The sequence below is a fragment of the Callorhinchus milii genome, unplaced genomic scaffold, assembly GCF_018977255.1.
Source record: "Callorhinchus milii isolate IMCB2004 unplaced genomic scaffold, IMCB_Cmil_1.0 Scaffold60, whole genome shotgun sequence".
Lineage (NCBI taxonomy): Eukaryota > Metazoa > Chordata > Chondrichthyes > Chimaeriformes > Callorhinchidae > Callorhinchus > Callorhinchus milii.
The window spans coordinates 82,657-110,219 of record NW_024704801.1 but is presented as its reverse complement, the minus strand read 5'-3'; the positions used below and the strand labels follow the sequence as shown (position 1 = coordinate 110,219).

Genomic DNA, 27,563 nt, shown 5'->3' with positions numbered 1-27,563 from the left:
TTAATATTGGGCTCTGTTGCAGAGACAAAGTGAATGTGAGCTGCCTGGCATGTGGGGGTGAACGGGTTAACTTGGGCTGGTTCCTGTGGCTCTTGAGGTTTAATATTGGGAAAACCCTGTGTGGGCTTGTTGACAGTGGGTGGAGGGGGGGGGTGGGGGGGGATTTACTCAGCTTCAGCTTCCGCTGGGATATGTATATAAGAGGCTGAGGAGGGGGAGAAAGCAGTTAAGAACAGGAGAGAGAGCAGAACACAACACGACAACAACACTTCTACTGCAGCCACTCATCTCACTTGAACTTAACTTTCAATCAGTGATAAGCTGTTAAGAGGTAAGTAAGTCATCGAAAGCCTTTGCATTTACGCGCTGTGTGCGCTGTTGCTCTCTCTCTCTGTGCCTCACCTTGTCCATCGCTGCTGCCCCCATCGGACCATCGACACTGCAGTGTTGCCTCGCAGCTTTGCGCTCACAGCTTTGACGCTCTGGGACGCTACCCTGTGTGAGGGAGTGCTATATAATTGCAAGTTGTTGTTGACGTTCCAGTTCAACCCTGGAGGGGGTGGGAGTGGGGGGGTGGTAGAGAGAGAGAGAGCAAGAGGCAGAGAGAGAAAGAGGGAGAGAACACTGCATTGTTGGAGATGCCGTCCTTCAGCTGAGACGTTAAGCATCGCTCACTCTCCCGTCTGTGCCTCGTTCAGGGCAGACATTAAAGATCTCACACGAAGTTGTCGGGGGTGGGGGCAAAGAGAAGGGGGGGTTCTCTCTCTGTGTCCTGCACACTTGGACAACCATCACTGTGCTTAAGACTCTCCAAACCAGACTGTAGGTCACGGACCACGGAAATTTCAAGTGTGGAATGGAACGCGCGCATTCTCTCTCTCTCCCCCTGGAGGGACGTCCTCCCTGTTTACCTAATTCCGGAGAGTGTTAGGCGCAGGTTGGTTGGCGAGAGCCAAGGCTTTTGGGGGGAGCCCAGAGTGGGAGTTGGGGGGTAACTGCTGGGATCTAACCAGCTAAACCCACGCAGAGCTTGGCCATCGAGAAAGAGAGGCGCTGTCTGGCCAAGCTTTACCGCTGCTTGTCCAGCGAGGACCCCCCTTATTATTATTATTAGTGAGGGCTTTGGCTGCGCGGTTAACAAGAGCTGAGGGGGAGGATTCCCTCCCCCCAGTGACTAGTCGGCCCTTCCAGGCTGGGCTGTGCTGATGAGCCAGGGCGGGTTGTGCTGCCATCAGCAGTGAGTTCCCAGGAATACTGTGGACCCACCTGGCTCAGGAACCTGCCTGGAGACCGTCACAGTGGGTTGGACCGATTCCGTCATTTGGGTCACTTTGGGGCCAGTTCAGGCGTCTCCACTTACCTCCTCCCCAGGAGGACAGTCACTGGTTGGTAGTTTGACGTCCGACTAGCGTGAGCTGGAGCTTCGCTGGTGGTGGCAGTGGGATTGGGAATTGTCAAATCCTAAAGGACAAAACCGAGAGTTTAGTGTTGGTGACTGCCTCGATCTCGCGCTGAAACAGACTAACTATGAAATCCCTTTGATCCGCATGAATTGCCTCTCAGTCCCACGCTCCCTCCCCTGTGAGTCAGGAGGTTGTGGGTTTGAGCCCGACACATGTCGGGGGCTTTGAGCTCACGGTCCAGGCTGATGTTCCAGTGCAGCGCTGTGTCTAGTTTAGTAATAATAATAAATCTTGTGACTTTGATCCAGTGCCTTTTATGTCAGGAGGGTGTCTCAAAGTGCTGCACAGGATTTTTAATGTAAAGTGTAGTGACTGTTTTGTGGACGAAACACGGCAGCCGATTTGCACAGCAACATCCCTGCAAATAACTGTGAAGTGAGCGAGTGATTTTATCGGGGGGATTGTCGATCCAGGATATCGGAGAGAGAGAGAGAAACTCCGGGAGATCTTTAATGTGCGCCCGAACATCCAATACAATATACACGTCCAAAGAGAGAGAGAGAGAGAAACATATACAGTGAGAGAGACATTATACACACAGTCATACACACGCACACACACTCAGAGTCAGAGCAAACCCATAGTTACAAATCTTAATGTCCACAATAACAGTCACTACACTCAACTCTCTGTGTGAAATCGCTGCGACTTCTGTTGATGTGATCACACATTGAACCGGCTCCAGGCTTCCTGTTTATCCTTCAAATCCCGCCTAAAGACCTTCCTTTTTTGATGGACGGTCACCTTCCCCCTCAACCCCCTCCTCTCCCCTTGGGTCGGGGTCAGTCTGCAGCTCAGTGAAGAGCTCTGGGTGAAGGGCGCTGTGTAAATGCTGTTGTTGTTGTTGTTGTCCAGGCCGATGATGATTAGGACGACGGCCCTGGTGTGTGTGCTGCTGGTCCTCGCCTCCTCCTGCTCGAGGGCCAGCAATGCTCGGGTGTCGGAGCTGGCCACGGATTTCGGGATGAGGGTTTTCCAGGAGATCCTGCAGGCGAACGGGGACCGGAATGTTCTCTTCTCCCCCTATGGAATGTCCTCGCTGATGGGAATGGTCCAGCTGGGAGCCTCGGGCCACACCCTGGAGCAGCTCCAGGATGTCATGGGCTACAAGCTGCAAGGTGAGCCCACGAGGGGTGAATATAACCACAGACCCCACAGGATCTTACCCTGTCTGTCTGTCTGTCTGTCTGTCTGTCTGTCTGTCTGTCTGTCTGTCTGTCTGTCTGTCTGTCTGTCTGTCTGTCTGTCTGTCTCTGTGCACGTCTCTATATTACTGTGTGTGTCTCTCTCTCTCACACATATGCACGCACTGTACGTAAAGCTCCATCTACAGGGAAGTAAAAATCCCTTAAAAAAATAATAATAATTTGATAATAATAATAATCCTGAATAATAATCCTTGCATTTGATATAGCGCTTTTCACGTCGGGAGGACGTCCCAAAGCGCTTCACAGAACACACTGTAAAGTGAATTGACTGTATATTTGTGGGCGAACGCGGCAGCCAATTGCGCACAGCAATGTCCCACAAACAGTCGTAGATTAAAAATGACCAATTTATTATTGTTTTGTTTTGGAGGATTATTATTAGGCTCTGTGTGGAGTAAGGAAACTTGCCCGAGGTTTCGCCCTCTGCCTGGAATTGAACTCTCTCTCTTGCAAAGCGAGTGCTCTAACCACTGAGCTACAGGTCTCCACTTGATCACTTCAAGCCATGGTTTGTGGGGACGTCGCCGGGCGCAATCGGCTGCCTCGTTTCGCCCACAAAATATACAGTCACTACACTACACTTTACAGTGTATTCTGTGAAGCGCTTTGGGACGTCTGGAGGACGTGATGAGGCGCCGGATCAAATGCCAGGATTATTATTATTACTATTATTATTACTATTATTAGATCATTACTATTATTATGGAGTTAAACTCACCCACAGGCACATTTACACAGCTAACCGAGGACGCCTGGTGGCAGACTGTGGGAACTGCACAAGTCTCAGCTATTGTCCACATTGCACTCTCAGCTCAGCTCAGAATCATGTCCAACAGAGAAATGGTGTCTCCTCAGGGCTGAACCCGGTGACATGGTCATCACCGGCTGTGCCAGGCTGGTGTTTGTTCCTCCCATTAACTGCTTTGCTCTCCCTCTCTCCCTTTCTCTCTCTCTCTGCCCATCTCCAGAGCAAGGCATCCCCACTGCCATCAGGCAGCTACAGAAGGACATCACGGCCAAATCTAACCAGGACATCGTGCACTCGGCCAACGCCATGTTCATCCAGAGAAACATGACGCTGACCAGAGGCTTTGTCAAGAGCTGCCGCCGGGCTTTCCACAGCCGCCCAAAGCAAGTCTTCTTCCAGAATCCCAAGCTGGCCACTCACATCATCAACAAGTGGGTCCAAGCCCAGACTAGAGGTGAGGACACCAACAATAATAACAACAACAACTAGTGTTTACACAGCTCCCCTCGCGTCGCTAACCTTGACCTGGGAATATGGACAGACGCACAGCGTAGAGGGAGCTTTACTGTGTCTCTAACCCTGACCTGGGAGTGTGGACACACAGTGTAGAGGAGCTTTACTGTGTCTCTAACCCTGACCTGGGAGTGTGGACACACAGTGTAGAGGGAGCTTTACTGTGTGTCTTATCCTGACCTGGGAGTTTGGACGGACGGACAGTGTAGAGGGAGCTGTAAGGGTGGGTGTGTGACACTCTGGTTGGGGCTGGGCTGGTGGTGCGGGAATGTGACTGTGCTCTATGCTGCCCCAGATATGATCGTGGATTTCCTGAAGCCGGGAATGCTGAACTCTGGGCTAACACGGATGGTGCTGGGAAACGCTCTGTACTTTAAGGGGGTTTGGAAGCTGCCATTCCCCGAGGAGGGAACCCACGTGCGGGCGTTTCACCGGGAAGACGGCAGTGACGTCGCTGTGACTATGATGATGCAAACAGCACAGCTCAATGTCGGTGAGTCTGAGCCGCACAACTGTGTACCCCCCCCCACACACATACATCTCCCCCCCGACCCCCCCACCACACACACACACATATACACCTCCCCCTCCCACACACACAAAACTCCACAAATTTCTCCTCTTGTTGACAGGGGGTGTGGGGGATGGGGCTGTGGGGTTGGGGATTGGGGTAGGTTGGGTTCTTCTCACTGACACCCTCTCCTCTCCTGTCCTCTCTAGGGGAGTTTGTCAGCCCGGGGGGGGTATATTATGATGTGGTGGAGCTGCCCTATGGGGACGAGAGACTCAGTATGCTGCTGGCCGCACCATGCCGTCGCCGGGAGCCACTCTCCACCATCACAAACATCCTCACCTCCCACCTCATCACCACCTGGACTCAAAGCATGAAGCGTGTCACACGCCAACTAGTCCTCCCCAGGTACATGAGTGTGTCTGTGTGTGTGTGTGCGAGGTGTGAGCTGGGGTGTGTGTGTGTGCGAGGTGTGAGCTGGGGTGTGTGCGAGGTGTGAGCTGGGGTGTGTGTGAGGTGTGAGCTGGGGTGTGTGTGTGTGTGTCTGTGTGAGGGCTAACGGTCTCTGTATGTTGCAGGTTTTCCCTGGAGAGCGAGACTGATCTCAAGGCTTCACTGCGGGAAATGGGAGTGACTGACATGTTTGACATTGGGAAAGCCAACTTTGCTGAGATCAGCAGTAAGTCCGTCCACAACCTCCTCGGGATTTGTTTTTGCTAAAGTCACATCCTTCCAGTGAGACGTTAAACGTCACTCACTCCCTCCTGGTCTGTACCCTGTTCAGCCGGAATTTAAAGATCCCCCGCGGGGCTGTTGGCTGTTTGTCAGACCCACTGGGCGCAAATCGTCTGCCGCGTTTTGCCCACAAAACACACAGTCACTACACTTTGCAGTGTATCCTGTGAAGCGCTTTGAGACGTCCTCCTGATGTGAACGTCGCTGTGTGTAACAGCGGAGGCTAGAAAATGATGTGTCCTGATCTCTGGTCGCTGCCTGGGCTGTAGGCTCAGCTTTGCAGAGGCTTGGGATTGGATTGCAGAGTAGACCCAGACCCTCACTGCCTGACCCTCTCTCTCTCTCTCTCCCCCGACAGAAACTGAAGGACTTTTTGTGTCAAAAGCACTACAGAAAGTGAGGGTGGAGGTGAACGAAAGTGGAACCAAGGCTTCATCTGCTACCGGTAAGTGCTGCCCAGGCATGGAATGCTCTCCCTCTCTCTCGTTGGAGGGATGCCCCCTGCTCGCCTAATTCCGCAGAGTATTAGGCGCAGGTTGGGGGAGAGCCAAGGCTTGGGGGGAGCCCAGAGTGTGCGTTGAGGTCACTGCTGGAGTCTAACCAGCTAAACCCACACATAGCTTGTCTGCCCAAGTTTTCCCAATGCTTGTCCAGCTATGGCCACCCTCCCCGTTAGTTAGTTAGTTAGTTAGTTAATTAGTTAGAGCTTTGGCTTTAGGATTAACAGGAGTTGAGAGGAAGGATTCCCTGCCCCCAGTGACTGGTGAAAGACGGGGTATATAATCCAAGTTGTTGTTGTTGAACCCTGTAGAGCCTGAGCTTGTCTAAGCCTCTGTTCCTCTCTATCCTCTCCTTCGTGTGGGCAGACAGAGGTGAGGGCCCTTGTCAGGGGGTAAAGGACTATTTCAGGACTGATCTTGATGCTGTTTCCCCTCTTTCCCAGCTGCTATCCTATACGCACGGATGGCTCCTTTGGAAGTGGTGCTGGACAGACCGTTCCTCTTCTTCATCAGACACAACCCCACAGGTGAGAAACGCTAACACCTCACAGAGCTGTTCCCCACATCGTAAGCTTGCGCCAGACACACTCGCTTCCCTACAGAGAACAACTCACTCAGTCACTTCACAGCTGTTTGTGGGGACGTCACTGTGCGCAAACTGGCTGCCGCATTCACCCACAAAACACTCAGTCACTACACAAAACACTTTATAGTGAATTCTATCCAGACTGAGGTGGGTAGATGTTTGTTACGTCAGGGTATCAAGGGATACGGGGCAAAGACGGGTAAATGGAGTTGAGGTACAGATCAGCCACGATCTTATAGGATGGCAGAACAGGCTCGAGGGGCTGAATGGCCTCCTCCTGTTCCTATGAAGCGCTTTGAGACGTCCTCTTGACGTGAAAATCATGGTATCCATTGAAGGATTATCATTATTATGATGATGTGACGCTGAATAAGAGTTGGGTTTTAGTTTGAATGTTGCTGACTCTGTTTTCCAGGCGCTGTGTTGTTCTCTGGCCAAGTCATGGAGCCCTAGACGCAGGCTGTCTCCACAGGGAACGTTCAGCAGTGGCTGGACACTGGGGGGGACGTGGACCAGAACTGAGCGGGAAAATCATCTGTCAAGAAAGGCCTGCAGGCATCGATTTCAGCAGATTGGACGCTCTCTGTTCTCTGCCTTCCCTATGTCCCTTGTCTGCTCTGGATCTCAGTCCACGATCCTTCTCTGCCTCTCAGGCTCGGCTAACTGGTTTCCCTGCAGCTGTCTACCTCTCGCTCACTCACACAAGCACACACTGTATATTAAGTGAACTTTATACAGAGATGGTTCCCAGTTCATCACACTCCCTCCACTCACACACATTTATACACACAAACACACACACACACACGGCTTTGTGGCTAGTCTGTTTTCAGAGTACAAAATGCACAGTCACTACACTGTCTCCTGTGAAGTGCTTCGAGACGTCTCGACCACGTGACGAGGCACTGCCTCAAATGCAAAGATCACAAGGATTAATTATTAAAAAGTTCCTGTCTCAAAAACTGGAAGCTTCACACACTCGACAGTTCCACCATGTTACAACCCGACAGGTCAACAAAGCCACCATCTCGGGGCGAGTCAGCAGGTTGTGGGTTCGAGTCAGTCTAGGCTGAGGTCTGAGCGCAGGGCTGGGGAGAAAGAGAGAGAGCGGGACATTGTCAGAGATGTTATACCTCACCCTCTCCCTCTGCGCCTTGTTTGGGAGGATGTTAAAGATCTCCTGTGGTGGTTGGGGAAAAACGGGAGTTTCTCTCTCGCTCTCTCCCGGCTGACAATCTCCCAGATAAAATCACTCGCTCACTTCACAGCTGGTGGTGGGACGTCGCTGTGAATCCTGTGAAAGGCTTAGAGACATCTTCCTGATGCGAAAGGTGCTGTGTAAAATGCCAGGATTATTATTACTAGCCAATCCGTCCTTCCTCCATCTATATTGTGGGCTGAACTGTCTCTTAACTTACATTTCTACCTTGGTCGTGCACTGATATAGCCTAAGAAAGCTTCTCTCTTACAAAACGTTGCGGTTAATATATTTTTGAATGCATTTAATTTATTTTTAGAAAGCTATATCGATGTGTGACTGAATGACTGAAAATGCAATGAAATTCCAAATGGGTGTGTAACATTGGTGATAATAAACGGTCCCAGGAATCTTCCCCGCCTGTCATCTGTCTCGTTGATCTATTTCTGCTGTTTGGTTCCTGCTCTGGCCATTGGGTTCAGGAGGTTGTGGGCTCGAGCCCCCAAGTCAACAACTCTGAGCTCACAGTCCAGGCTGACACTCCAGCACAGCGCTGGGGGTAAAGAGATAAAGAGCAAGAGAGAGTGCCGCATTGGCAGAGATGCCATCTTTCGGATGAGACGTTAAACCTTAAAGACTGTGCTTCATTTAGGCGAATGTTAAAGATCTCCCGTGGTACTGTTGGGGAAAAGAGAAGGGAGTTTCTCTCTCGGTGTCCTGGCCGAAAATGCCCCAGATAAATTCATACACTCACTTCATGGCTGTTTGCGGGGACTTCTCTGTGTGCAAATTGGTTGCCTCGTTCGCCACAAAACACATCATCACCACACTTTACAATAAAAAACCCGTGAAGCGTTTTGAGATGTCTTGACGACGTGATAAGGGGCCGTGTCAAACACAAGACTATAAATCGCGAAGTTGTCGGGATTTGCAGTTAAGTTGCCAACGAAAAGTCCTCAATTTAACAAGTTGCTCAACTCCTTTGAGACGTTAAGAATCGGCTATGAAAATACAAGCTCCTTCATGGAGTGGAGCCAGGTGCCGTCCTGTTGTAGTTACTGAAAACTCCAAACCTTTGCCTCTGGGTACAAACCCCTCCCTCCCACCCAGCGTCTCGGCTGGTTTCCAACTAACCACTTCCTGCAGGTGTGAGCAGCATCTGGTGTGACAGGAGGTTTTATGCCTTGGGATGAATGAGTTTGACTGCTCAGGGCTGGTAAGTGAGGCAATGGCCAATATGTCAGCCTGGTTTCCCTCGGTAGGTAGGCACGCTCACCTGTGAGTCAGAAAGCTGTGGCTTCAAGCCCACACGTCAGAACTTTGAACTCAATAACCTTCATGTTCCAAAACAATGGTAATGGAAGCAAAACTAGGAGCGTTTAGGGCAAATGGGGAGAAGCTATTTCACTGGTCAGGGAATTAGTTTCCAGAGGCCACAGAGATCATCTGCTCTCCACACTGCAGGAAAGACAGAGATAGAGCAGTGGTGGAAAGATCACAACCCCAAAAGGGCCAAATAAAATCACTCATTCGCTTCATTGCCTTGTGCAAAATTAGCTGCCTACAAGATGCACAGTCACTACACTTCATAGCAAAATCCCGTGAAGCTATTTGAAACGTCTGAACAGCATGATAAGGCGCTGCACCAAATGCAAGGATTATTATTAATTATTATCAAATTCCACTGATTATTATAATAAAAAAAAGGCAGTGACCGGATAAAACAGGGAGTGTTGGAGAGAACGGACACAGACGAGACGTAAGTCAATTAGTTTCCATGTTGCATGTTCCTGACTGTGCGCTGAGATCAAAGAGCACCCGTGATGTGGAGCCAGAAGATCAGACTGCTCACAACAGTTTGCGATGTAAGGTTTGTCCAAAGCACAGCAGCCACTCGCTCACATGTGTACTAAACACAGCCTCGGTCAAAGCAGGGAGAGACCTCAGGCAGGAGGTATTAATAGCGCAATCACATACCGTGACAGACACACAGCGATGGTCCGTCAAGCTTCAGTGAGCAATCAGTCAACTGCAGTAATAACTACCCTGTGGGTCACAGAGAGACCATTTTGGGGAACCTCACTTCAGGAAAGACGTTAACATCAATGACTTGCATTTATGTGGAGTGTCAGCCTGGCTCTCACCGCCTCTGCGTCAGAAGGTTGTGGGTTCAAGCCCCCCCCCACGCTAGGGCTCGGAATCAGAGTCTAAGCTGGCGCTCCAATGCGGTGCTCGGGGAAACTGTATTGTCGGAGATGACATGCTTCGGATGAGACGTCAAGTCGAGGTCCCGTCTGTGCCTGTTCCGGTGGACGTTGAAGATCCTGCAACGCGATTGGAAAAGAGAAGGGAGTTTCCTCTCTCTCCCCCAGTGTCCTGGCCAACAACCCCCCAAATAAAATTGGTTGTTTGCTTCCCGGCTGCTTGTGGGATGTGGCTGCCCACAACTTATCTGCCAGGTTTGGCCGATAGTATACCCAACTGCGACACTTCACAGCAAAACCTTGCGAAGCGCCTGGCGGTGGTGGAGCCGGGATTTCGGCCGGTCCAAAGGGTTTGGTCAGGTTTCCCCTCAACTTTCACCGTCCCCCAAGTCAACACAGGACCCAGGAATAATGTCACCGCGAACGCACGGCCGACGTCCTTGTATCTGCTCCCACGAGCCGGTCGCCTGGAATATGTGGAACCCCCCGCACCCCACCCCGGCTCAGGAGCCCCCCACCCCTCAGCGCACAGTCAGGAACATGCCCCAGACCCCGGGATTATTGACGAGGATATATGATATTATATCATTCGATGGTTTCCCACAGAGTTGGAGTTTTAATAATAATAATAAATAAACGTCGCCCCGGTTTCCATGGCAACGCCTTTCTCGGGTTTGGCGCCTCTGGAGACGGAAATACCCGAGCGCGGCCGGAAATACCCGAGCGCGGCCGGAAATACCCGAGCGCGGCCGGAAATACCCGAGCGCCTGCGCAGTGCAGTGCCCAGGGAAGATGGAGAAGGAAGAGGAGGGGTGGTGTCAAATGTCAAGTGGTGCGGCTGGCCCAGGGCGGCGGTGGCGTTGGATTGGGAGGGACACTGAAGCAAAGAAGGGCGGGAAAGAGACAGGAGCGAGTGGCTGGAGGGAGCCAGGGCCCGAAAACAGCCGATGGCTGGTCGAAGCCAGGAGCCACTTGCCGGAAACACCCGAGGGGTGACGGAAATACCCGAACCCGGGTTGGTGGGGGGGGGGGGGCGAAGAGCCACCTGACGGACACCCGAGCGCCGGCCCGGGGGCGTACGGCGCCTGCGCAGAGGGCACCCGAGAGGAAGGAGGGAGGGAGGAGGCGGCGGGTGGGGAGCAGCTCAGCGCTGATGGCTGAGTGAGGGAGGGAGTGAGGGAAGGAGTGAGGGAGGGAGGGAGGGAGGGCGGCCCCGGAGGAGGGGAAGTTCTCGGGAGCAAAATACAGAGCAAAGCGGCGGCGGCGGCGAAGGTCAGCGGCGGAACATGGTGAGTGGGGGGGAGGGGGAGGGGGACAGGAAGCCTCACTCACTCACTCACTCACTCACTCACCTGCGCCAGGTGTGGCGCTGACGTCAGCAGGTGACATGGCTCACCTCACCTGCAGAATCTGTCTCACTGTGTGTCACTGTGTCTCACACTGTCCACCTGTCTGTGTCTCTCTGTCACTGTGTGTGTCTCGCACTGTGTCTGTGTGTGTCTCACACTGTGTGTGTGTGTATGTGTCTCACACTGTGTGTGTGTGTATGTGTCTCACACTGTGTCTGTGTGTGTCTCACACTGTCTGTGTGTGTGTATGTGTCTCACACTGTGTCTGTGTCTGTCTCACACTGTGTGTGTGTATGTGTCTCACACTGTGTGTGTGTGTATGTGTCTCACACTGTGTCTGTGTGTGTCTCACACTGTGTGTGTGTGTGTGTATGTGTCTCACACTGTGTCTGTGTGTGTCTCACGCTGTGTGTGTCTGTGTGTCTGACTCTGTCTCTCTTTTTCTCACTCTCTATTTAATCATAATGTCATAATACTAATTTGAAACAGCGCCTTATCACGGCGTTGAGACGTCTCAAAGCGCTTCACAGAATATACTGTAAAGTGTAGTGACTGTGTATTTTTGTGGGCGAAACGCGTCAGCCAGTTGCGCACAGCAGTGATGCACAAACAGTCGTGGATTGAGTGACCAGTGGAGGGATTGTTAGCCTTGGAAAACAGTCATCCAACTGCTAACAAACGAGGGGTTGAAGAGGAGGAAGAGAGTGGCGTTGGGGGTGGGGGGGCAGCTGGAAAGGTGTGTGGGAGGGGAGGTCTGTTTGGGATATTGTTAAACCTGGCATTGACCAGTTTTAGATCTTGTCAGATCTTTTAATGCCGACACTTGCCCTTTTTACCACATCCTTTCACCCCTTTGCTCCTGACTCTCTGCACCCCCCCCCCCCCCTCTCCGTTAAACCTCCTGATCGATTCTGCCTCGAAAGCTTTCTGGTGAGGATTGGTTCCACATCCTCACCAGCCTCCGTGAGGAAAGGCTCCCTGACCTTGTTTTTAATTGTCCTAAATCCGTATTTGAGGCTCTGTTCCCTCATAACAGATCCCGCTATCAAAGGAAGTCCTTCCACTGTCTAACCTGCCAATTCCTCTCATTATTTTACGCACCTCAATCACGCCTTAACCTTCTTTGCTGTAAGCAATATAACCCCAGTCTACTCAGCCTCTTATTACAGCTAAGCTCGTTAAACCCTAGTATTAATCTCGGGAACCTTTGCTGGACGGGTGTCCAAGGCTGGTGTAACCTTCCTTTGATTGCTGCCCCAAAACCGGACACAATTCTCCACGTGGGGTCTGACCGGCTGGAGGAAGTGGACGGGTCAGTGTTTTTGGATTTGAATTGTCCAGGTGCAGGTCTCTGCTCTCGTCGGTTTCTATCGTGGGCTGTGATCTGTTACAATCTTATGGCAGTTGCCTTCGCTAGGAACACTAGGTGTCTGGCAGGGAGATGAAAGGCACCAACTCAGTCAAGCAGCTGGAATTGCTCTAAGCCCACGCGCCTTTAAATACTTCATGAATGCGGCCGAGAGATTCAATTACTGCCTTAATCTAATGCCAATTTATTTGTAATGTATTCAACAAATTGGTTTAAGGGAGAGAGACCAATTTATTGAGAGCTTGTTGGAAAGTTTCTAATAATAATATCACATAATAATGCTTGCGTTTGATGCAGCGCCAGGAAGACAACAGCAAATTGCGTCGTAAAGCGCCTTTCACACCACGGAGACGTCTCAAAGCGCTTCACAATTGAGAGCGCAGTGACTGTATTTTGTAAACGATCGCGGCAGCCAATTATGCACAGCAGCAACATCAAATAACATTAAACGGAGCCTTTCATGTCAGGAGGACGTCCCCAGTGAGTGGACAGTCAGGGATTCGGACCCGAGCTGGGGTTTGGGATCGGGGGTTGGGCAGGGAGGGTAGGAGGGTGACCGAAAGCACGGTTGTTCAAAGAGGATGGTCTTGAGATGGGCCTTGAAGGAGGCGAGGGAGGGAGGGAGTGAGGCAAAAGAACTGTGGGATGGAGGTCCAGAGAGTGGGGCAGAGATGCTGAAGGCCTGACTGCTGATGGTGGGGTGGGCCGGAGCCCACTGAGTGGAGGGAACGGACAGGTTAATATGGGGTTAGCCGAGGTAGGAAGGAGCAAGGCTGTGGAGGGCTTTGAAGGTGAGGGCAAAGATTTTGAATTCTGTTCTCTGGATTTTATTTGGGGTTATTGTTGGTCAGGAGAGAGGAACTCCCTTCGCTTTTCCACATTTAATGTGCACCTAAAGAGGATTAAGTATCTTTCCTCCAGAAAATGCTGAACCAAATGCGAGTATTGTTATTATTTTTCGGGCAGTGGGCTGGCACTCTGGGAGATGGGGAGAGGCTCGGGGCTGAATGGCCTCCTGAGCTGTAAATGTCTCTTGATCGTATAACGAGGAGACGTAAAACTCACACATAGCGATCAATTCTTTTCAAAGTTTCTGGCAGAATTCTTTCCTAGCGTTAATTGGGTTGTGTTTTTCTTGAAAATGCCATCAATCTGGCCCGAGGGCGGCTGTGGGGGTGGGGATTATACAGACTGCGTTGGAGCCAGGCAGCTGCGAAAAAACAACTTGCATTTACACAGCAGCACTCCTCACGCCAGGTTAGCGCCCCAGAGCGCCTGACAGTGGCTGAGCACGACATCGGGCCCGGGGAGGGGGGGGGAAGGTGACCTTAGGTACGGTCGAAGAGGACGTCTTCAGGATAGGGAAGGAAGAAGGGGGCGAGGCGAAGGGATAGAGGAAGAGCGTTCCAGAGTGTCTGGGCGTAGGGGCAATGTATTTAAAGTGAAGAATTTGCATTTACACAGCGTCCTTCACACCCCGGTTCGTGACATGGTTGGGACTTGACCCTGAGCAAGGAAACTGGTGGGGTGTGTTCGAGGCAGAGTCCTTCAAAGTCCTCCTCAAGTCCTTCCTCTTTGACCGCGTTTTAGATTAGTTTCCCCAGCTGTACCTGCAGTGTATGTGTTTGTGCCTGAATATACAGCCACGGTGTCAGACTGACCTAGATTCATAATTTAGTGCCTCACCCTGACTGACACACTTGTGCTGAATTGAAGGGGATGATTGCAACGCTACTCTTCACACAAATTAATACTGTGAGGATTATGATAATAGGATCCTCGTGTTTGATATCTCGCTGTATCACACCACCAAGACGTCTCAAACCGCCCCACAAGGTTCACCGAAATATTTACCAATTGTGTATTAGTGGTTAGAGCATTCGCCTCGAAAGCGAGAGGACCTGGGTTTGATTCCCGGGCGGGTCAGGTCATGGCGAAACCTTAGGCAAATTTACTTACTCCTCCCCCCCCCGCCCACACACACACTCCTCTGTTTACCAGCAGGAAGTAGGAACCCTCTCGTTAGTCAATTTCGTTTTCCCGGGGGTAATAATCCCTTTAAAAAAATAATAATTTGGCCCCTTGATCCACGACTGTTTGTGGGACACTGCTGTGCGCAATTGGCTGCTGCGTTTCGCCCACAAAACATACAGTCACTACACTTTACTCTATGCCGTGAAGCGCTTTGAGACGTCTCGAAGATGTGATAAGGTGCTGGGATTATTATTATTTGTCAAAAACTGCCGACAGTGAATGGCTGATTTTATCTGGAGGGAATTGTTGGTCAGGAAACCTGGAGAGAGAAACTCTTCTCTACAGCTCACTACCCAACCGCTATGTAAACAGTTCTGAGATGTTAATATAGAAGTAAACTGTATCTTGTGGTTTGGCTTCCTGAGCTGACCCTTTATCTATATTAGTTTAATATAATAGAACAGTTTAAACAGCTGAGCAGCAATGAGATAAAACTCTGTCCCGTGATTTACACGCAGTAAAATGTAATGTTCCAGGGTTTAATGCTTCGCTTGTTTGCTGTGCTGCGCTTCTCTCAGTTTAAGCAGTGACTTTCACCTGACGTCTGTCCCACACATCTCAAGACCTACTTCTTTGACCGCGTTTTGGTCGCCTTCCCCTCGGTTCCCCCACTCCCCCTCGGCTGCCCCCCCCCCCCCACCCCCACCCCCCCACCTCACCCCATCTTCACAATATTTATCAAGCGAGTACTGTTAAACTCTTTGGGACGTCCTCCCAATGTGAAAAGGTGTAAATGTCAAAATGTTTTCTCTCTCTCTCTCTGCCTATCACTCCGACACTCACACTCGCTCACTCACACACTCACTAACACACTCGCTCACACATTCACACACTCATGTACTCACTCATTCTCTCTCTTCCTCCCTCACTCTCCTTCTCTCTCCCTTCCTCCCTCCCACCTGCCCTCTCTCTCCCTCCCCCCCTCTCTCTCCCTCCCCCCCTCTCTCTCCCTCCCTCGCTCCCTCTCTCCCTCCCTCCCTTCCCCCCTCTCTCCCTCCCCCCTCTCTCTCTCCCCCACTCTCTCTCTCCCTCCTCCCCTCTCTCTCTCTCTCCCTCCCCCCTCTCTCTTTCTCTCTCCCCCCATCTCTCTCCCTCCTCTCTCTCCCTCTCACAGATGCGGTTCATGCTGCTGTTTAGCCGCCAGGGGAAGCTGAGGTTACAGAAATGGTACGTGGCCACATCCGAGAAGGAGAAGAAGAAAGTCGGCCGGGAGCTGATGCAGATTGTGCTCAGCCGCAAACCCAAGATGTGCAGCTTCCTGGAGTGGAAGGACCTGAAGATCGTCTACAAGAGGTTCAGATCCTGCCCCCCCCCCCCCCCCACCCACCCGTTCCCTCCTCCCGGTGTTCACAGCAATGGCTGCCTTGTGTCCTCACTCCCCCCAGTGAACGCACTGTAAATGTACTGAAAGCAATGCTCTTAAAGGAGCAGGCACAGATACGATGGGGCCGAATGGCCACCTTCTGCGCTGTGAATCTCTGTGAGGGTGGAGAGGAGAGGAGGGGGGAGGAAAGGGGAGAAGAATGGGGGGGGAGGGGTAACAGTGTGTCTGAGCCCTGTGAGGGCCCTGGCTGACCCTGACCCTGCCCCTCTCCGCAGGTACGCCAGTCTGTATTTCTGTTGTGCGATTGAGGATCAGGACAACGAGCTTCTGACGCTGGAGCTGATCCATCGCTACGTGGAGCTTCTGGACAAGTACTTTGGAAGCGTAAGTAACTTTGCTCAGCTTCACCACGGGTAACGGTCATCGGGATAGGATAAACTCCAGCCTTTGCTGCTCACAAGTGTCTGGACTCTGTCACCTCACAGGGCGGGGGGTGGGGGGGGGTTGGGGTCATCATCATCCTGCAGCTCAGGGATTAGATCCCTTGCCTCGAGAGGACCCAGGTTTGATTCCCAGGCGGGACAGGTCAGGGAAAAACCTAAGGCAAGTTTTCTTACTCCACACACACACACACACACACACACACACACATGCCTCTGTTTACCAGCAGTAAGGAAGAACCCGCTTGTTAGCAGACTGGCGGAGCTCTTTTCTGGGACTGTTTGTGAGACGTCGTTGTGCACAATTGGCTACCACGCTTCGCCCACAAAACAGTCACTGCACTTGGCAGTGTATCCAGTGAAGGGCTTTGAGATGTCTCGATGATGTGATGAGGTGTTGTGTTGTACCGAAGGCCAGGATTATTATTATTATTATAATGAATGTGATGAGCCGAATGGCCCACTGTTCCTGTTGCCTGGTTCAGCGTTGCTGTGATTCCGGGAAACAGGAACAGGGCCATTCAGCCACCCAGCCTTTTCCTGGTTTGGCGTCAGGTTCTGCCTGTGCTCTGTTTGCAGGTGTGCGAACTGGACATCATCTTCAACTTTGAGAAGGCCTACTTCATCCTGGACGAGTTTATCATGGGCGGAGAAATACAGGACACCTCCAAAAAAAATGTGCTGAAAGCCATTGAGCAGTCGGACCTCCTACAGGAGGTAGGTTTTCCCTTGCCCCCCCCCCCCCGCCCACTCGCCCCCCTCCCTCAGCAACCCCTCCCCCACTCTCCCCCAGTTCTCACTCCAACCCCCCTCTCCCCTCCCTCTCTCCCTCCACTCTGCAGGCACTCCCTCTCTTGTTAAACCTCACTCACTCCCCGTCTGTGCTCTGTTCAAGGCGGACGTTAAAGATCTCCCGCGGCGAGAAGGGAATGTCGTGTCTCTCTCTCTGTCTCTCCCAGTATCCTGGCCGACAGTCTCCCCCAGACTAAATTATTCAGTCGTCACACCTTACAGTAAATTCGATGAAGCACTTTCTGAGCGACGTGATAGGGTACAAAGATTATGGTTGGCTGCCTTGTTTAACCAACAAAATATACAGTCACTACACTTAACAGTGGACCCTGTGAAGCGCTTTGAGACGTCACGTGATAAGGCGCTGGGTCAGATACAAGGATTATTATTATTATTTATGACTGATTGTGCTTTCCGTGATTGTCCACTAGGGGGAGAACATGACTTGCCAGTCTCCTCTCACCTTGTCTATGGTTCCACCTATAACACTGAGGGCAATATTGGCCACTGACTATTGGGGGGGCGATTGGCTGGGGGGGTGGGGGGGTAACCTGACCTCGTACTGGGTCTGCATCTCTCTGGATTGAAGGGGATCTTTATTATTACAGTCCTCGCAATTGATGTAGTTTAAATGCTAATACATAAAATAGGAACTTGTGTGTGTGTGTGTATGTATGTGTGCGCGCGCGTGTGTGTATATAGTGCATTTAGGGCTCCGAGACGCTGCCCTGCTTGAAGGACGTGCTATAAATCATAGAATCAAAGAATTTTACAGCACAGAGGGAGGCCATTCTGCCCATTGAGCCTGCGCCATCTCCTTGAAAGAGCTGCCAACTAGTCCCACTCCCCCTCTCTTACCCCAACTAGCCCTGCTCCCCCGCTCTTACCCCATAGCCTTGCACATTGTTCCTTTTTAAGTATCTATCTTATTCTCTTTTGAAAACTACGATCAAATCTGCTCCCACCAGCCTTTCAGACTGTGGGTTCCAGACAGCAACAGTTTGTAACGATGCACATTTTTTGTTGTGGTATTATATTTCCTGTAGTATAATGCACATTATTGTATATATCCTGCACTGTAACTGTACTCTGTGTCTTTGCTCCACAGGATGATGAATCTCCACGCAGCGTCCTGGAAGAGATGGGATTGGCCTAGCCTCGCTGACACCCCACCCTGTATGTCTGATTGCTTACTCTGATCGTCACTGTCTGTATGTAATAAAGTCATTAACACTAATGCACATCCGTTCTGATCCCACCTGTACCTCAGCCTCTCCAGGGAGACTGTGAGAGGGTCAGACTTCCACCCTCACTGTCCTCACCAGTCTCTCTCTGTCCTTCACACCAGCTCCGCTCCCAATGTCAGGTGGGGATGTGGACAGTGAGTGTATGAAGGGAGATGGACTGGCTGATCCGATTACTGTCACGTGTCTCTCTGTGGACAGTCCATGGGCAGGTGACGGACTTGTGCTGTTTGCCTTCCCAGCTCGGCTATGACAAGGGGTTAACATCCGATCTCACCCTTTCAGTACACACATACACACCCTAACACCCCCCCCCAACACACACACATTCCCCCCCCCAACACACACCCACCCCCCAACACACACACTAACGCACACACACATGTCACAACGCACACACAAGGCTCCCGGTGACCACTGGTCTGTCTCTAATCTACGCTGCGATGGCAAACAGTCTGGGAGCACATTCTCTGAGGACCAGTGTCCAAAGCAACAGTCAAACCTTGGGTGTTTGCTACACGGCTGTAGATCACACTCTCTCTCCCCCCCTCTCTCCCCTCCTGCGAGGCCCAGGATTGTTTATCTGCGAAGTTAAATGAGATGCACCTCCGTGTCAATCTCAAAATTGGGGTTTTCTTTATTAAACAGCATCACAGCGAGTCCAAGGTGTTCGAACATTGCGGTTGTTTTAAATCCTTTCTTTCACAGCTACCATTTCTGGGTTAAGCAACCAAGCATCAGATTGTCTCAGTCGCTCGCTCCCCCGAGTCAGGAAGTTGTGGGTTTGAGCACCCACACACGTCAGGGACACTGAGCTCACAGTCCAGGCTGATGCTCCAGCCCAGGGTGGGAGGTGGAGAGAGAGAGAGAGTTGTGTTGTCGGAGATGCCATCCTTTTCAGATGAGACGTTAAACCTCATTCCCTGTCTGTGCCCTGTTCAGGGCAGACGTTAAAGATCTCCCATGGGCGTCGCTGAGGTAAAGTTTCTCTCTCTCCTGGTGTCCTGGCTAACAATCCCCAGATAAGATCACTCACTCACTTCACGGCTGGGATGTCTCTGAGCGCAAACTGGCTGCCGTGCTTTGCCCACAAATCACAAAGTTACTACTTCGCCCTCAATCCTGTGAAGCGCTTTGAGATGTGATAAGGGGCCATGTCAAATGCAAGGATTATTATATTTGGAGGGGGAGGGAGGGAAGAAACCGTCTCCAAATCCAGTCCGAGTTTTGGGAAATGGGTGACGACTGAATTCACAATGACAAAGTCGTGAAAGGCAAATGGCAGCTGATTGATTACCTCGCACCAGCTTTAGGTGGCACTTGCTCGTACAGCACGGCTACACGATTAAATGCTAATTGGCCGTGAGCTCAGTATGAAGTGGGGTCCTGTAGCTCAGCGGTTAGAGCCCTTGCCTCACAAGCAAGAGGACCTGGGTTTGATTGCCAGGCCAGTCAGGGAGAAACATTGGTCAAGTTTCCTTACTCCCCACACACACGCACACACACTGACGCCTCTGTTTACCAGCAGTGAGCAGGAACAATGAGGCAGATCGCTTTTCTGTGGGTAATATAATCCCTCCTCAAGAAATATTAAAATAAAATCTAAAAAAAAAAAAAATTTGGGTCACACAATCCATGGCTGTTTGTGGGGCTGTCGCTTCGCGGAAAATGTACAGATAATTAACAAAAACTTTTGTTTAAGGTAAACTGTCAGAGCGAGTGACAGTGACAGGTTGAATGCTGAGCCAGGGATGAGAGGTGACGAGGTGAGGTGGCAAAGGTAGGAGAGGCAGCTGAGGGAGAGGGCAAGGAACCCATGTTCTATTCTGTGTGTAACAACCTGTCAGCACAAGGGTTTTGCTGGTCAGCCGGGTTTCTGACTCACGGAAACCCATCACCGTACTTAGGAGCATCCAAACCAAACCATGTATCCCACCTACACATTTGAAACCCCAGAGAGATTGCTGGAATGGAATGCGCTCTCTCTCTCTCTCTCTCTCCCTGGAGGGACGCCCCCTGCTTACCTGATTCCGGAGAGTATGAGGCACAGGTTGGCAAAAGCCAAAGCTGGGGGGGAAGCCCAGAGTTAGGGTAACTACTGGAGTCTAACCAGCTAAAAGCACCTAACGTGGCATTGAGAGACAGCGCTGACTGGTCAGCTTTGGAGTTCAGTTCAGCTCTGAGGAGATCCCACTCACCTCCCCCACAGAAGGAAGCCATTCAGCTCATCGAGTCCGTGCTCCGTTTCCGAGTCACCATTTTAATTTCTCCATTCTCCTTTCCCCACGTCCCCCGATGGTGTCACCCCTCGGATCTTTACCCAACGCCCGTCTGAACGACTATTGATCAGAGACCTCTGATTCCAGGTGGGAATGAGTGATGCTATTTTTCCTAACCTCTCGCTTGTCCCTCCCGCTTGCATTCCTGAGGCTCTAACCCCTCCTGGTGGCCCCCTTTCCCCAAATAAACCATCATCAGCACCGCTTGTGATCATCTACACGGTCACTCCTGCTTTGCCGTGAATCGTGGTTGAGATATTTTAACTGGGTCGAGATTTACTCTGATTTTCTTCATATTTCCGGACTGCAATTTGTCTCCTTTTAGTATTAACTTCCGAGCTGGCTTGCTGCAGTTATAGCAGCACTAATAATAAGCCATGCATTTCACAAGGTGTCATCACTTCAGGAGGACGTCTCAAAATGCTTTGCAGGATCGTATGTTTTTGGTGAGCAAACACAGCGACGTCCCCACAAACAGCCGTGAAGCCAGTGAGTGATTTTATCTATCGGCCGCAGAGAGAGAAGCAGCGCCAGAGAGAGCTCTTTAACATCCCCCTGAACAGGGCACAGACAGGGAATGAGTGAGGGTTTAACATCTCAGGCTGCTTCTCTGACAACATGGCGCTCTCTAACTCTCTCTCCCCCACCTGGGGGGGGGGGGGGGGGGGGGTGAGGGGAGAGAGGGCTCGAACTCACAACCTCCTCCTCGGAGGCGAGTTACTGAGCCAAGAGAGGGCTGTCACACCTTCACATCCTGCTGTGATTACGGTAAAAAAAGACTCTTCTTCAGTAAAATATTTGCCTTTATTCATAGCAAAACTAGTCCTGGATTTCCGCCCCTTGGTGCTATTTACAACTCTGGCTTTTATTAAGTGCGAACATGTGAGATGCTGATACACCAAACACTTTATATATATATATATATTTACAAGACATGGATACACTGTGTGAGGAACAGGTTTGCACATTCCAAAGTTACAATGAAATAATACATCATGTGCAGTTTGCCTTTTATTCTCTCCCACAGTCTCCCACTTTCTTACCATCTTTCTCTCTCTTACCCCTCCCCGGTCTCTGCCATTCTCCCTACCCTCTGCCTCTCTCTCTCTCTCTCTTTCTCTCGGTTTCTCACCCCTCTCTGTCTCAAGAACCTTGGAAACACCACAGTTGACAATGTGAATGCACAAAAGCCATGCTTACACCGATTAGAAACACGCCTCTCCCCCGCCCCTTCTCCCCCACTAAAAAAATCCCACTGACCTGCCCTTCCCTCCTACCTATTCCCCTGCACACAACTCATTTTTAGCTCCACAGTTCCCCATTGAAAGAGAATATTGGTCTCTCTCTCTTCGCCCCCCCCCCTCCTCTTTTTTCCCTTACATTTGATATAATGCCTTATCACTTTGTTCAGATGTCTCAAAGCGCTTTGCAGAATATAGTGTAAAGTGTAGTAACTATTTTGTGGGCAAAACACAGCAGCCAATTGGACACAACAGTGTCCCACAAACTGCCCTTTTGCCCCCAATCATGTCAGTGTTTATACTCCACCCCTCTATTCCCCTCTCCCCCACCCCTCTCTCACCACACTCTGTGTGAAAACCTTCCTCCTAATCTCCCTCTTAGACCTTTACTCTTGTATTTATGTATTTATGGACGAATGGTCCACCTTTAATGGCTGTGAATGCTAATGTTCGGGGCTGAGAGGCTGTGTGTAATCAATCACCACTGAACCCTGTCTGTCTGCCCCGCTTTACTCCGGGGGTCGGTCAGTTCCAATCAGTCTTTTTGCTACAAATACTGATGATCAACACGGATATCAAACCAGTAACACAACATTGATCATGTGTGTGGGGGGGGGAGTAGAGACAAACAACCCAGGTACAACATCCCCCTTGGCTGGTGATATTGTCAGGAGCCTCATCGCTGGTTCCCATCCCACTTGGTGCTCAGTTTGCTGGTCTCCTGGGGAGGGCTGTGGGTCAGGGGGGAAACCTGCCGGGCTTCCCGCTCCTGATACCTCTCCTGGTTTCCTGCGGGACTGTCGGGTGGAGAGAAAATTAGAAAATAAAGAAGGGAAGTATTTTTAAACCTGAATGAAAGGGATTCTGTGTTAGGGGTGGGTGTGGGGAGGGGGGGGGGGGGGGGGGGGGCGAGGGGGGAATGTATTACCGGGTTGTCTGACTCACACAATGATCTCAGTGAACCACAAACATCTGATGAGGGTAATGATGGTGAGACCCGAGTTACTGGAAAACCTCAGGGTGTTGGAGAAGGATCTTCTCGATGTAGTTTTCCAGCTCCTCTTCCTTGTCCTGGGCCTGATCATCATCGTAATAATCTTCGTTCTGGAGGAGGGAGGGGCTGGGCTGATAGCGGTAAGTGCTGTGTCGAGGCTGGTAAACCCGGGGCCGGATGTAATTGGGGTAAAGGTTCTGCTGGAGGTGAAAACGTCTGGGGTAGACCAGGGGCATGGCTCCATAGTCCAGCTCGTTGTCTGCCCCGAGCAGGTCCTGTAAGGCCATGTCGCTGGTAGACCAGTGTCGTGGCTTTTCTGGTCGATGGCGAGTGGGGAGGTAGACCTTTTGACGCTGGTCTGACCGGCCGGGAGCAGGTTTGATCCGGTCCCTGGGGGTCGTGTGATGGTGTCTTGTCGGCTCCATCTTCTCCACAGAGTTTTTCCTTTTCTTCTCCACGTCGTTGATGATATCGATGACATCGTCGGCCGGAAGGTGGAGTTTGCTGGAGATCTCGATCAACCGGTCTATAGTTTGCGGATCCATGTCACCACCATCATCATCATCATCATCACCACCTTCCTCGTCCGATCTCTTCTCTTCAGCCACATCTTCTTCCCATTCTTCATCGCTCCTCTTCCTCTCTCCGTCAGTAAGCTTTTCCTTGGCGCTGTCTTCCTGCTCCGCCATGTCGCCCCCTTTAAGCAGATACTGTAACAGGAGGTCAGAGGTGATGTCCGCTATCTGTTCCTCTTCGGCCTTGTCTGGCCCTGGTTCCCCAGTTCCCAGGCGACTCAAGGACCCGGCTTGGAACCTGGACACAGACTTGTCCGCACGTTTGGCTGGTTCTTGCATAACCTCGTGCTCCTCGTTATAGTCGGTGTCTTTCTCCATCCCTCCAACCAGCTCCTCAATGTCATCCATGTTCCCCAACATACTGCTGTCCTCTGGCTGTTTGCTGATGGGCCGGGAGGTCTTTGCGGAGCGGAGGGCAGTGTTGGATCTCTCCCGCTTGGTCGCCGTGCTGTATTTCTCCAGCTCCTGTAACATGGCCTCCATCTGCTCGATGCTCTGAGGACTGACCTCACCCCCGTCCTCCCTCTCGGGAGCCCAGGCCATGACCTGCCGTTGAGGGGCACTTTCCCGACTCCTCGTCTGACTCTTCACGTTCTCAACCAAGGAATCCTTGTCCGCCTCGCGCCACATCGAGGGGTTTGACAGGGACAGACTCCCGGCTTCTCGCTCGCCCTCCCTCTCTCCAGTTTTCTCATCGTCTATTTTCAAAGCTTGGAGAAGGATCGTGGCCAAGGCTTTGGCGTCCATGTCCCTGAACGGATCCCCTTGATTGTCAGTGTCCATGTTGGGGTGGGTCATGGGGAGGGAGCGGACCTGCAGATGCTTCCCTCGCTCCTGCTCTTCCGACCCATTCACATCCCGTGGGAAGGCGGCTCGATCCTGAACTCCCGTCACTGCCCGGACAGAGCCGTTGTGAGGGGCCAGAGAGGCCGCAGTGCTCGGCCAAGGACACAGCAGCTGGAGGGTGAGTACCAGCAGCACAGAGGCTGGAAAGGGTCCTCTCCAAGTCATCTCGCAGACACTGTCAATCACACCACAAAGCCAAAGGGTTAACAAGGTGCCCGTTGCTTTAATAATAATAATCCTAGCATTTCACCCAGCGCCTTATCATGTCTCTGAGACGCCTGAAAGCGCTTCACAAGATACACCGTAAAGTGTAGTGACTGTGTGTTTTATGGGCAAAATGTGGCAGCCACTTGTCGATCTTCACGAACTATGAATTGAGCGTTTAGGTCTCAGCCTATGGCTCAGACACTCTCGTGCTCTCGCCTCTGAGTCAGAAGGTTGTGGGTTCAAGCCCCCAACCCCCCCCCCCCCCATCAGGGACTTTGAACTCACAGTCCAGGCTCACACTCTTGAAAGAGAGAGAGAGAGAGTCGCATTGTCAGAGACACAGTCCTTTCGATGAGATGTTAAACCTCTCATCTTTCTTTCTTTGTCTCACTTTCGGATTATTATTAGTTATTGTCATTGATAACAATAGTAATAAATAGGAAACCTGATTTCTAATTAGCAATTCTACTATTTTTTAAAAAAATCAGTTGATACAGAGCTTGATAGTCGTTCAAAGTCCTTTGACTGGATTTTACTGTAAATGTGTTGTAGGTGAATTGTGGCAGCAAATTCTAAACAAAAGAGTTTGCAATAATTCTGCCTGGTCTTAAAAAGCATCAAGTCAATAAAAATAATGGTACGCGGCTGATTGTCAGGCGATGTGGCAGCTCTTTGTGGTTTTGACGGTGTCCTGTAGATCAGTAGTTAGACCCCTCGTCTCGCAAGCGAGAGGACCGGGGGTGGGGGTGGGCAGGAAAAACCTTAGGCAAGTTTCCTTACTCAACACACACACACACAGTCACTCACACGCACGCACATGTGACACACACGCGCACATGTGACACACACGCGCACATGTGATTCACACACATGCACATGTGACTCACACGCACACACAGTCACACGCACGCACAGTCACTCACACGCACACATGGTCAAACACTCACACGCACACACAGTCACTCACCACTCACATGCACACACAGTCTCTCACACACAGTCACTCACACGCACACACACACAGTCACTCACACACAGTCACTCACACGCACACACACACAGTCACTCACACACAGTCACTCACACACAGTCACTCACACACAGTCACTCACACGCACACACACACACACACACACACACACACCACACACACACGCCTCTGTTCACCAGCAGTCAGTAGGAACCTGCTTGTTAGCCGATTGGGGGATCACTTTTCTGGGGGTAATGATCCCCCCCAAAAAATAATGATAATAATACGGCTGTTTGTGGTAACTGCTGACGACCGGAGGAAGGTGATGGGAACCTGTGACAGCAGCCGGGCTCTGGGTGTCAGGGAGTGGTACCCGGGATACAGGGGAGACCAGACCTGGTTGGCATGGCAACCCAGGGATACTCAGTGAGAGCCAGAGGGGGGGGGGGGGGGTGACAGAGAGAGGGAGGAGACAAGAGGGAGGAGGGAGGGGGCGAGTGAAGCATTTTAGTGAGTAAAATTTAACTAAGCCAGAACCGCCCTCCCACCCACACTCACACACATACAATCTAATAGCTATATGGGGGGGGGCAACATAAGAATGAAATCGAGTGAGAAACGCATTAAAAAGCAATTATTTCTCTGCGGGTATCTCTCTCCTCCCTGGGGCTGTGGTTTATGGTGGGGGAGTGGGGTGGGGGGGTAACAAAAGCCCTTGTTTCCCTGATCTCTGGCTTCTCCAGGGTGGGGGCGGTCATTAAAACCTCGGCGTTTTGTGTGCAGGTGCGACAAAGCGATAGAGAGGGGTGTGTGTGTGGGGTGTGGGGTGTGTGTGGGTGTGGGGGGGGGGGTGTGTGGGGGGGGGGTAAGGGAAGGATACCGCTCGCCCTCTCTGCAGTGATCTGTTACAGATCACATCTTGGGTTTAAAGCTTCCGAAGGGCAGTGTTTAGCGCAGAACGCGGACACCCGACATCATCTGCGGAAGATTAATAAATAACATTATATTTTTTTTTGAGGAGAGAGAGAAGGAGAGGGGGGGAGAGAGAGAGAGAATCAGCCCCAACCCCCCCCACACACACCACGTTGGTAGCAATTAAATAATATTAAAAAAACCTAAATCCCAATTTTTTTCTCGAAACCAACATAGAAGGAGGAGGGGAGAGAGACACAGACAGTGACAGAGACACAGACAGTGACAGTGACACAGAAATAAATAGAGAGAGAGATATTTGCAATTCACAATGTGATGATGATGTAAAAATATAACAGTATAATCTGGGCTGAGATCGTACCTGGGGGGCGGTGTGAGCGGTCGCTGTTTCCCTGGGATCCGGTCCGTGCGCGAAACCCCGTCTCCCGTTCGCTCTCAGCACCAGAGACAGCGAATGGCGCTTTATATCCAGTCCAAATAGCCCATGACGTCATCCGGCATTGACGTCAGCCATTTCATTCATTCATTTCATTCCATTTCATTCATCCTTTTGGAAAAGGTGAAGGAAAAGTCCCGCCCCCCCCAGGCCTCCCCCCCACCCCCCCAAGCTCCCCCCCCCACCCCCCAAGCCTCCCCCCCCACCCCCCCAAGCTCCTCCCCCCACCCCCCCAAGCCTCCCCCCCCAGGCCTCCTCCCCACCCCCCAAGCCTCCCCCCCCAGGCCTCCCCCCACCCCCCAAGCCTCCCCCTCCCCAGGCCTCCCCCCACCCCCCAAGCCTCCCCCCCAGGCCTCCCCCCCACCCCAAGCCTCCCCCCCCCAGGCTTCCCCCCACCCCCCAAGCCTCCCCTCCAGGCCTCCTCCCCCACCCCCCAAGCCTCCCCCCCCCACCCCAGGCCTCCCCCCCCAAGCCTCCCCCCCCCCCCCAGGCCTCCTCCCCCACCCCCCAAGCCTCCCCCCCCCGGCCTCCCCCCACCCCCAAGCCCCCCCCCCCCCCCAGGCCTCCTCCCCACCCCCCCAAGCCTCCCCCCCCCAGGCTTCCCCCCACCCCCCCAAGCCTCCCCCCACCCAGGCCTCCTCCCCCACCCCCCCCAAGCCTCCCCCCCCCACCCCAGGCCTCCCCCCCCAAGCCTCCCCCCCCCCCAAGCCTCCCCCCCCCAGGCCTCCCCCCCCCCCACCCCCCCAAGCCTCCCCCCCCCCAGGCCTCCTCCCCACCCCCCAAACCTCCCCCCCCAGGTATCCCCCCCAAACCCCCCAAGCCTCCCCCCCCAGGCCTCCCCCCCCACCCCCCAAGCCTCCCCCC

General features: G+C 52.0%; 3 protein-coding genes across 4 annotated transcripts; 2 read left to right on the top strand and 1 right to left on the bottom strand.

Annotated features, from left to right (window-relative positions):
- Nucleotides 1-300: 300 nt before the first annotated feature.
- serpine1 (serpin peptidase inhibitor, clade E (nexin, plasminogen activator inhibitor type 1), member 1) lies at nt 301-7,876 on the top strand. The gene is given in 9 exon segments (NM_001292565.1): nt 301-331; nt 2,319-2,581; nt 3,640-3,873; nt 4,228-4,425; nt 4,653-4,851; nt 5,022-5,122; nt 5,537-5,623; nt 6,122-6,205; nt 6,680-7,876. Coding segments are annotated over 8 exon segments (1,200 nt in total). The 5' UTR covers nt 301-331; nt 2,319-2,322; the 3' UTR covers nt 6,718-7,876.
- A 2,959-nt stretch (nt 7,877-10,835) lies between these two features.
- On the top strand, nt 10,836-18,211 carry ap1s1 (adaptor related protein complex 1 subunit sigma 1). 2 transcript variants are annotated; one of them, XM_042345563.1, is made up of 5 exons: nt 10,836-10,955; nt 15,533-15,711; nt 16,018-16,126; nt 16,762-16,899; nt 18,083-18,211. In XM_042345563.1, exons 1-5 carry the CDS (start codon nt 10,953-10,955, stop codon nt 18,128-18,130), a joined length of 477 nt encoding a protein of 158 aa, XP_042201497.1. In that variant the 5' UTR covers nt 10,836-10,952; the 3' UTR covers nt 18,131-18,211. The 2 variants fall into 2 exon arrangements, with proteins under 2 accessions (XP_042201497.1, XP_042201498.1); XM_042345564.1 differs by lacking the exon at nt 10,836-10,955 and adding an exon at nt 12,309-12,327.
- A 4,430-nt stretch (nt 18,212-22,641) lies between these two features.
- On the bottom strand, nt 22,642-26,702 carry LOC103190659 (neurosecretory protein VGF). Its single transcript, XM_042345562.1, has 2 exons — nt 26,625-26,702; nt 22,642-24,328 (listed from the first exon to the last, which is right to left on the bottom strand). The coding sequence occupies exon 2, from the start codon at nt 24,316-24,318 to the stop codon at nt 22,741-22,743; it is 1,578 nt and encodes a 525-aa protein (XP_042201496.1). The 5' UTR covers nt 24,319-24,328; nt 26,625-26,702; the 3' UTR covers nt 22,642-22,740.
- Nucleotides 26,703-27,563: the final 861 nt, after the last annotated feature.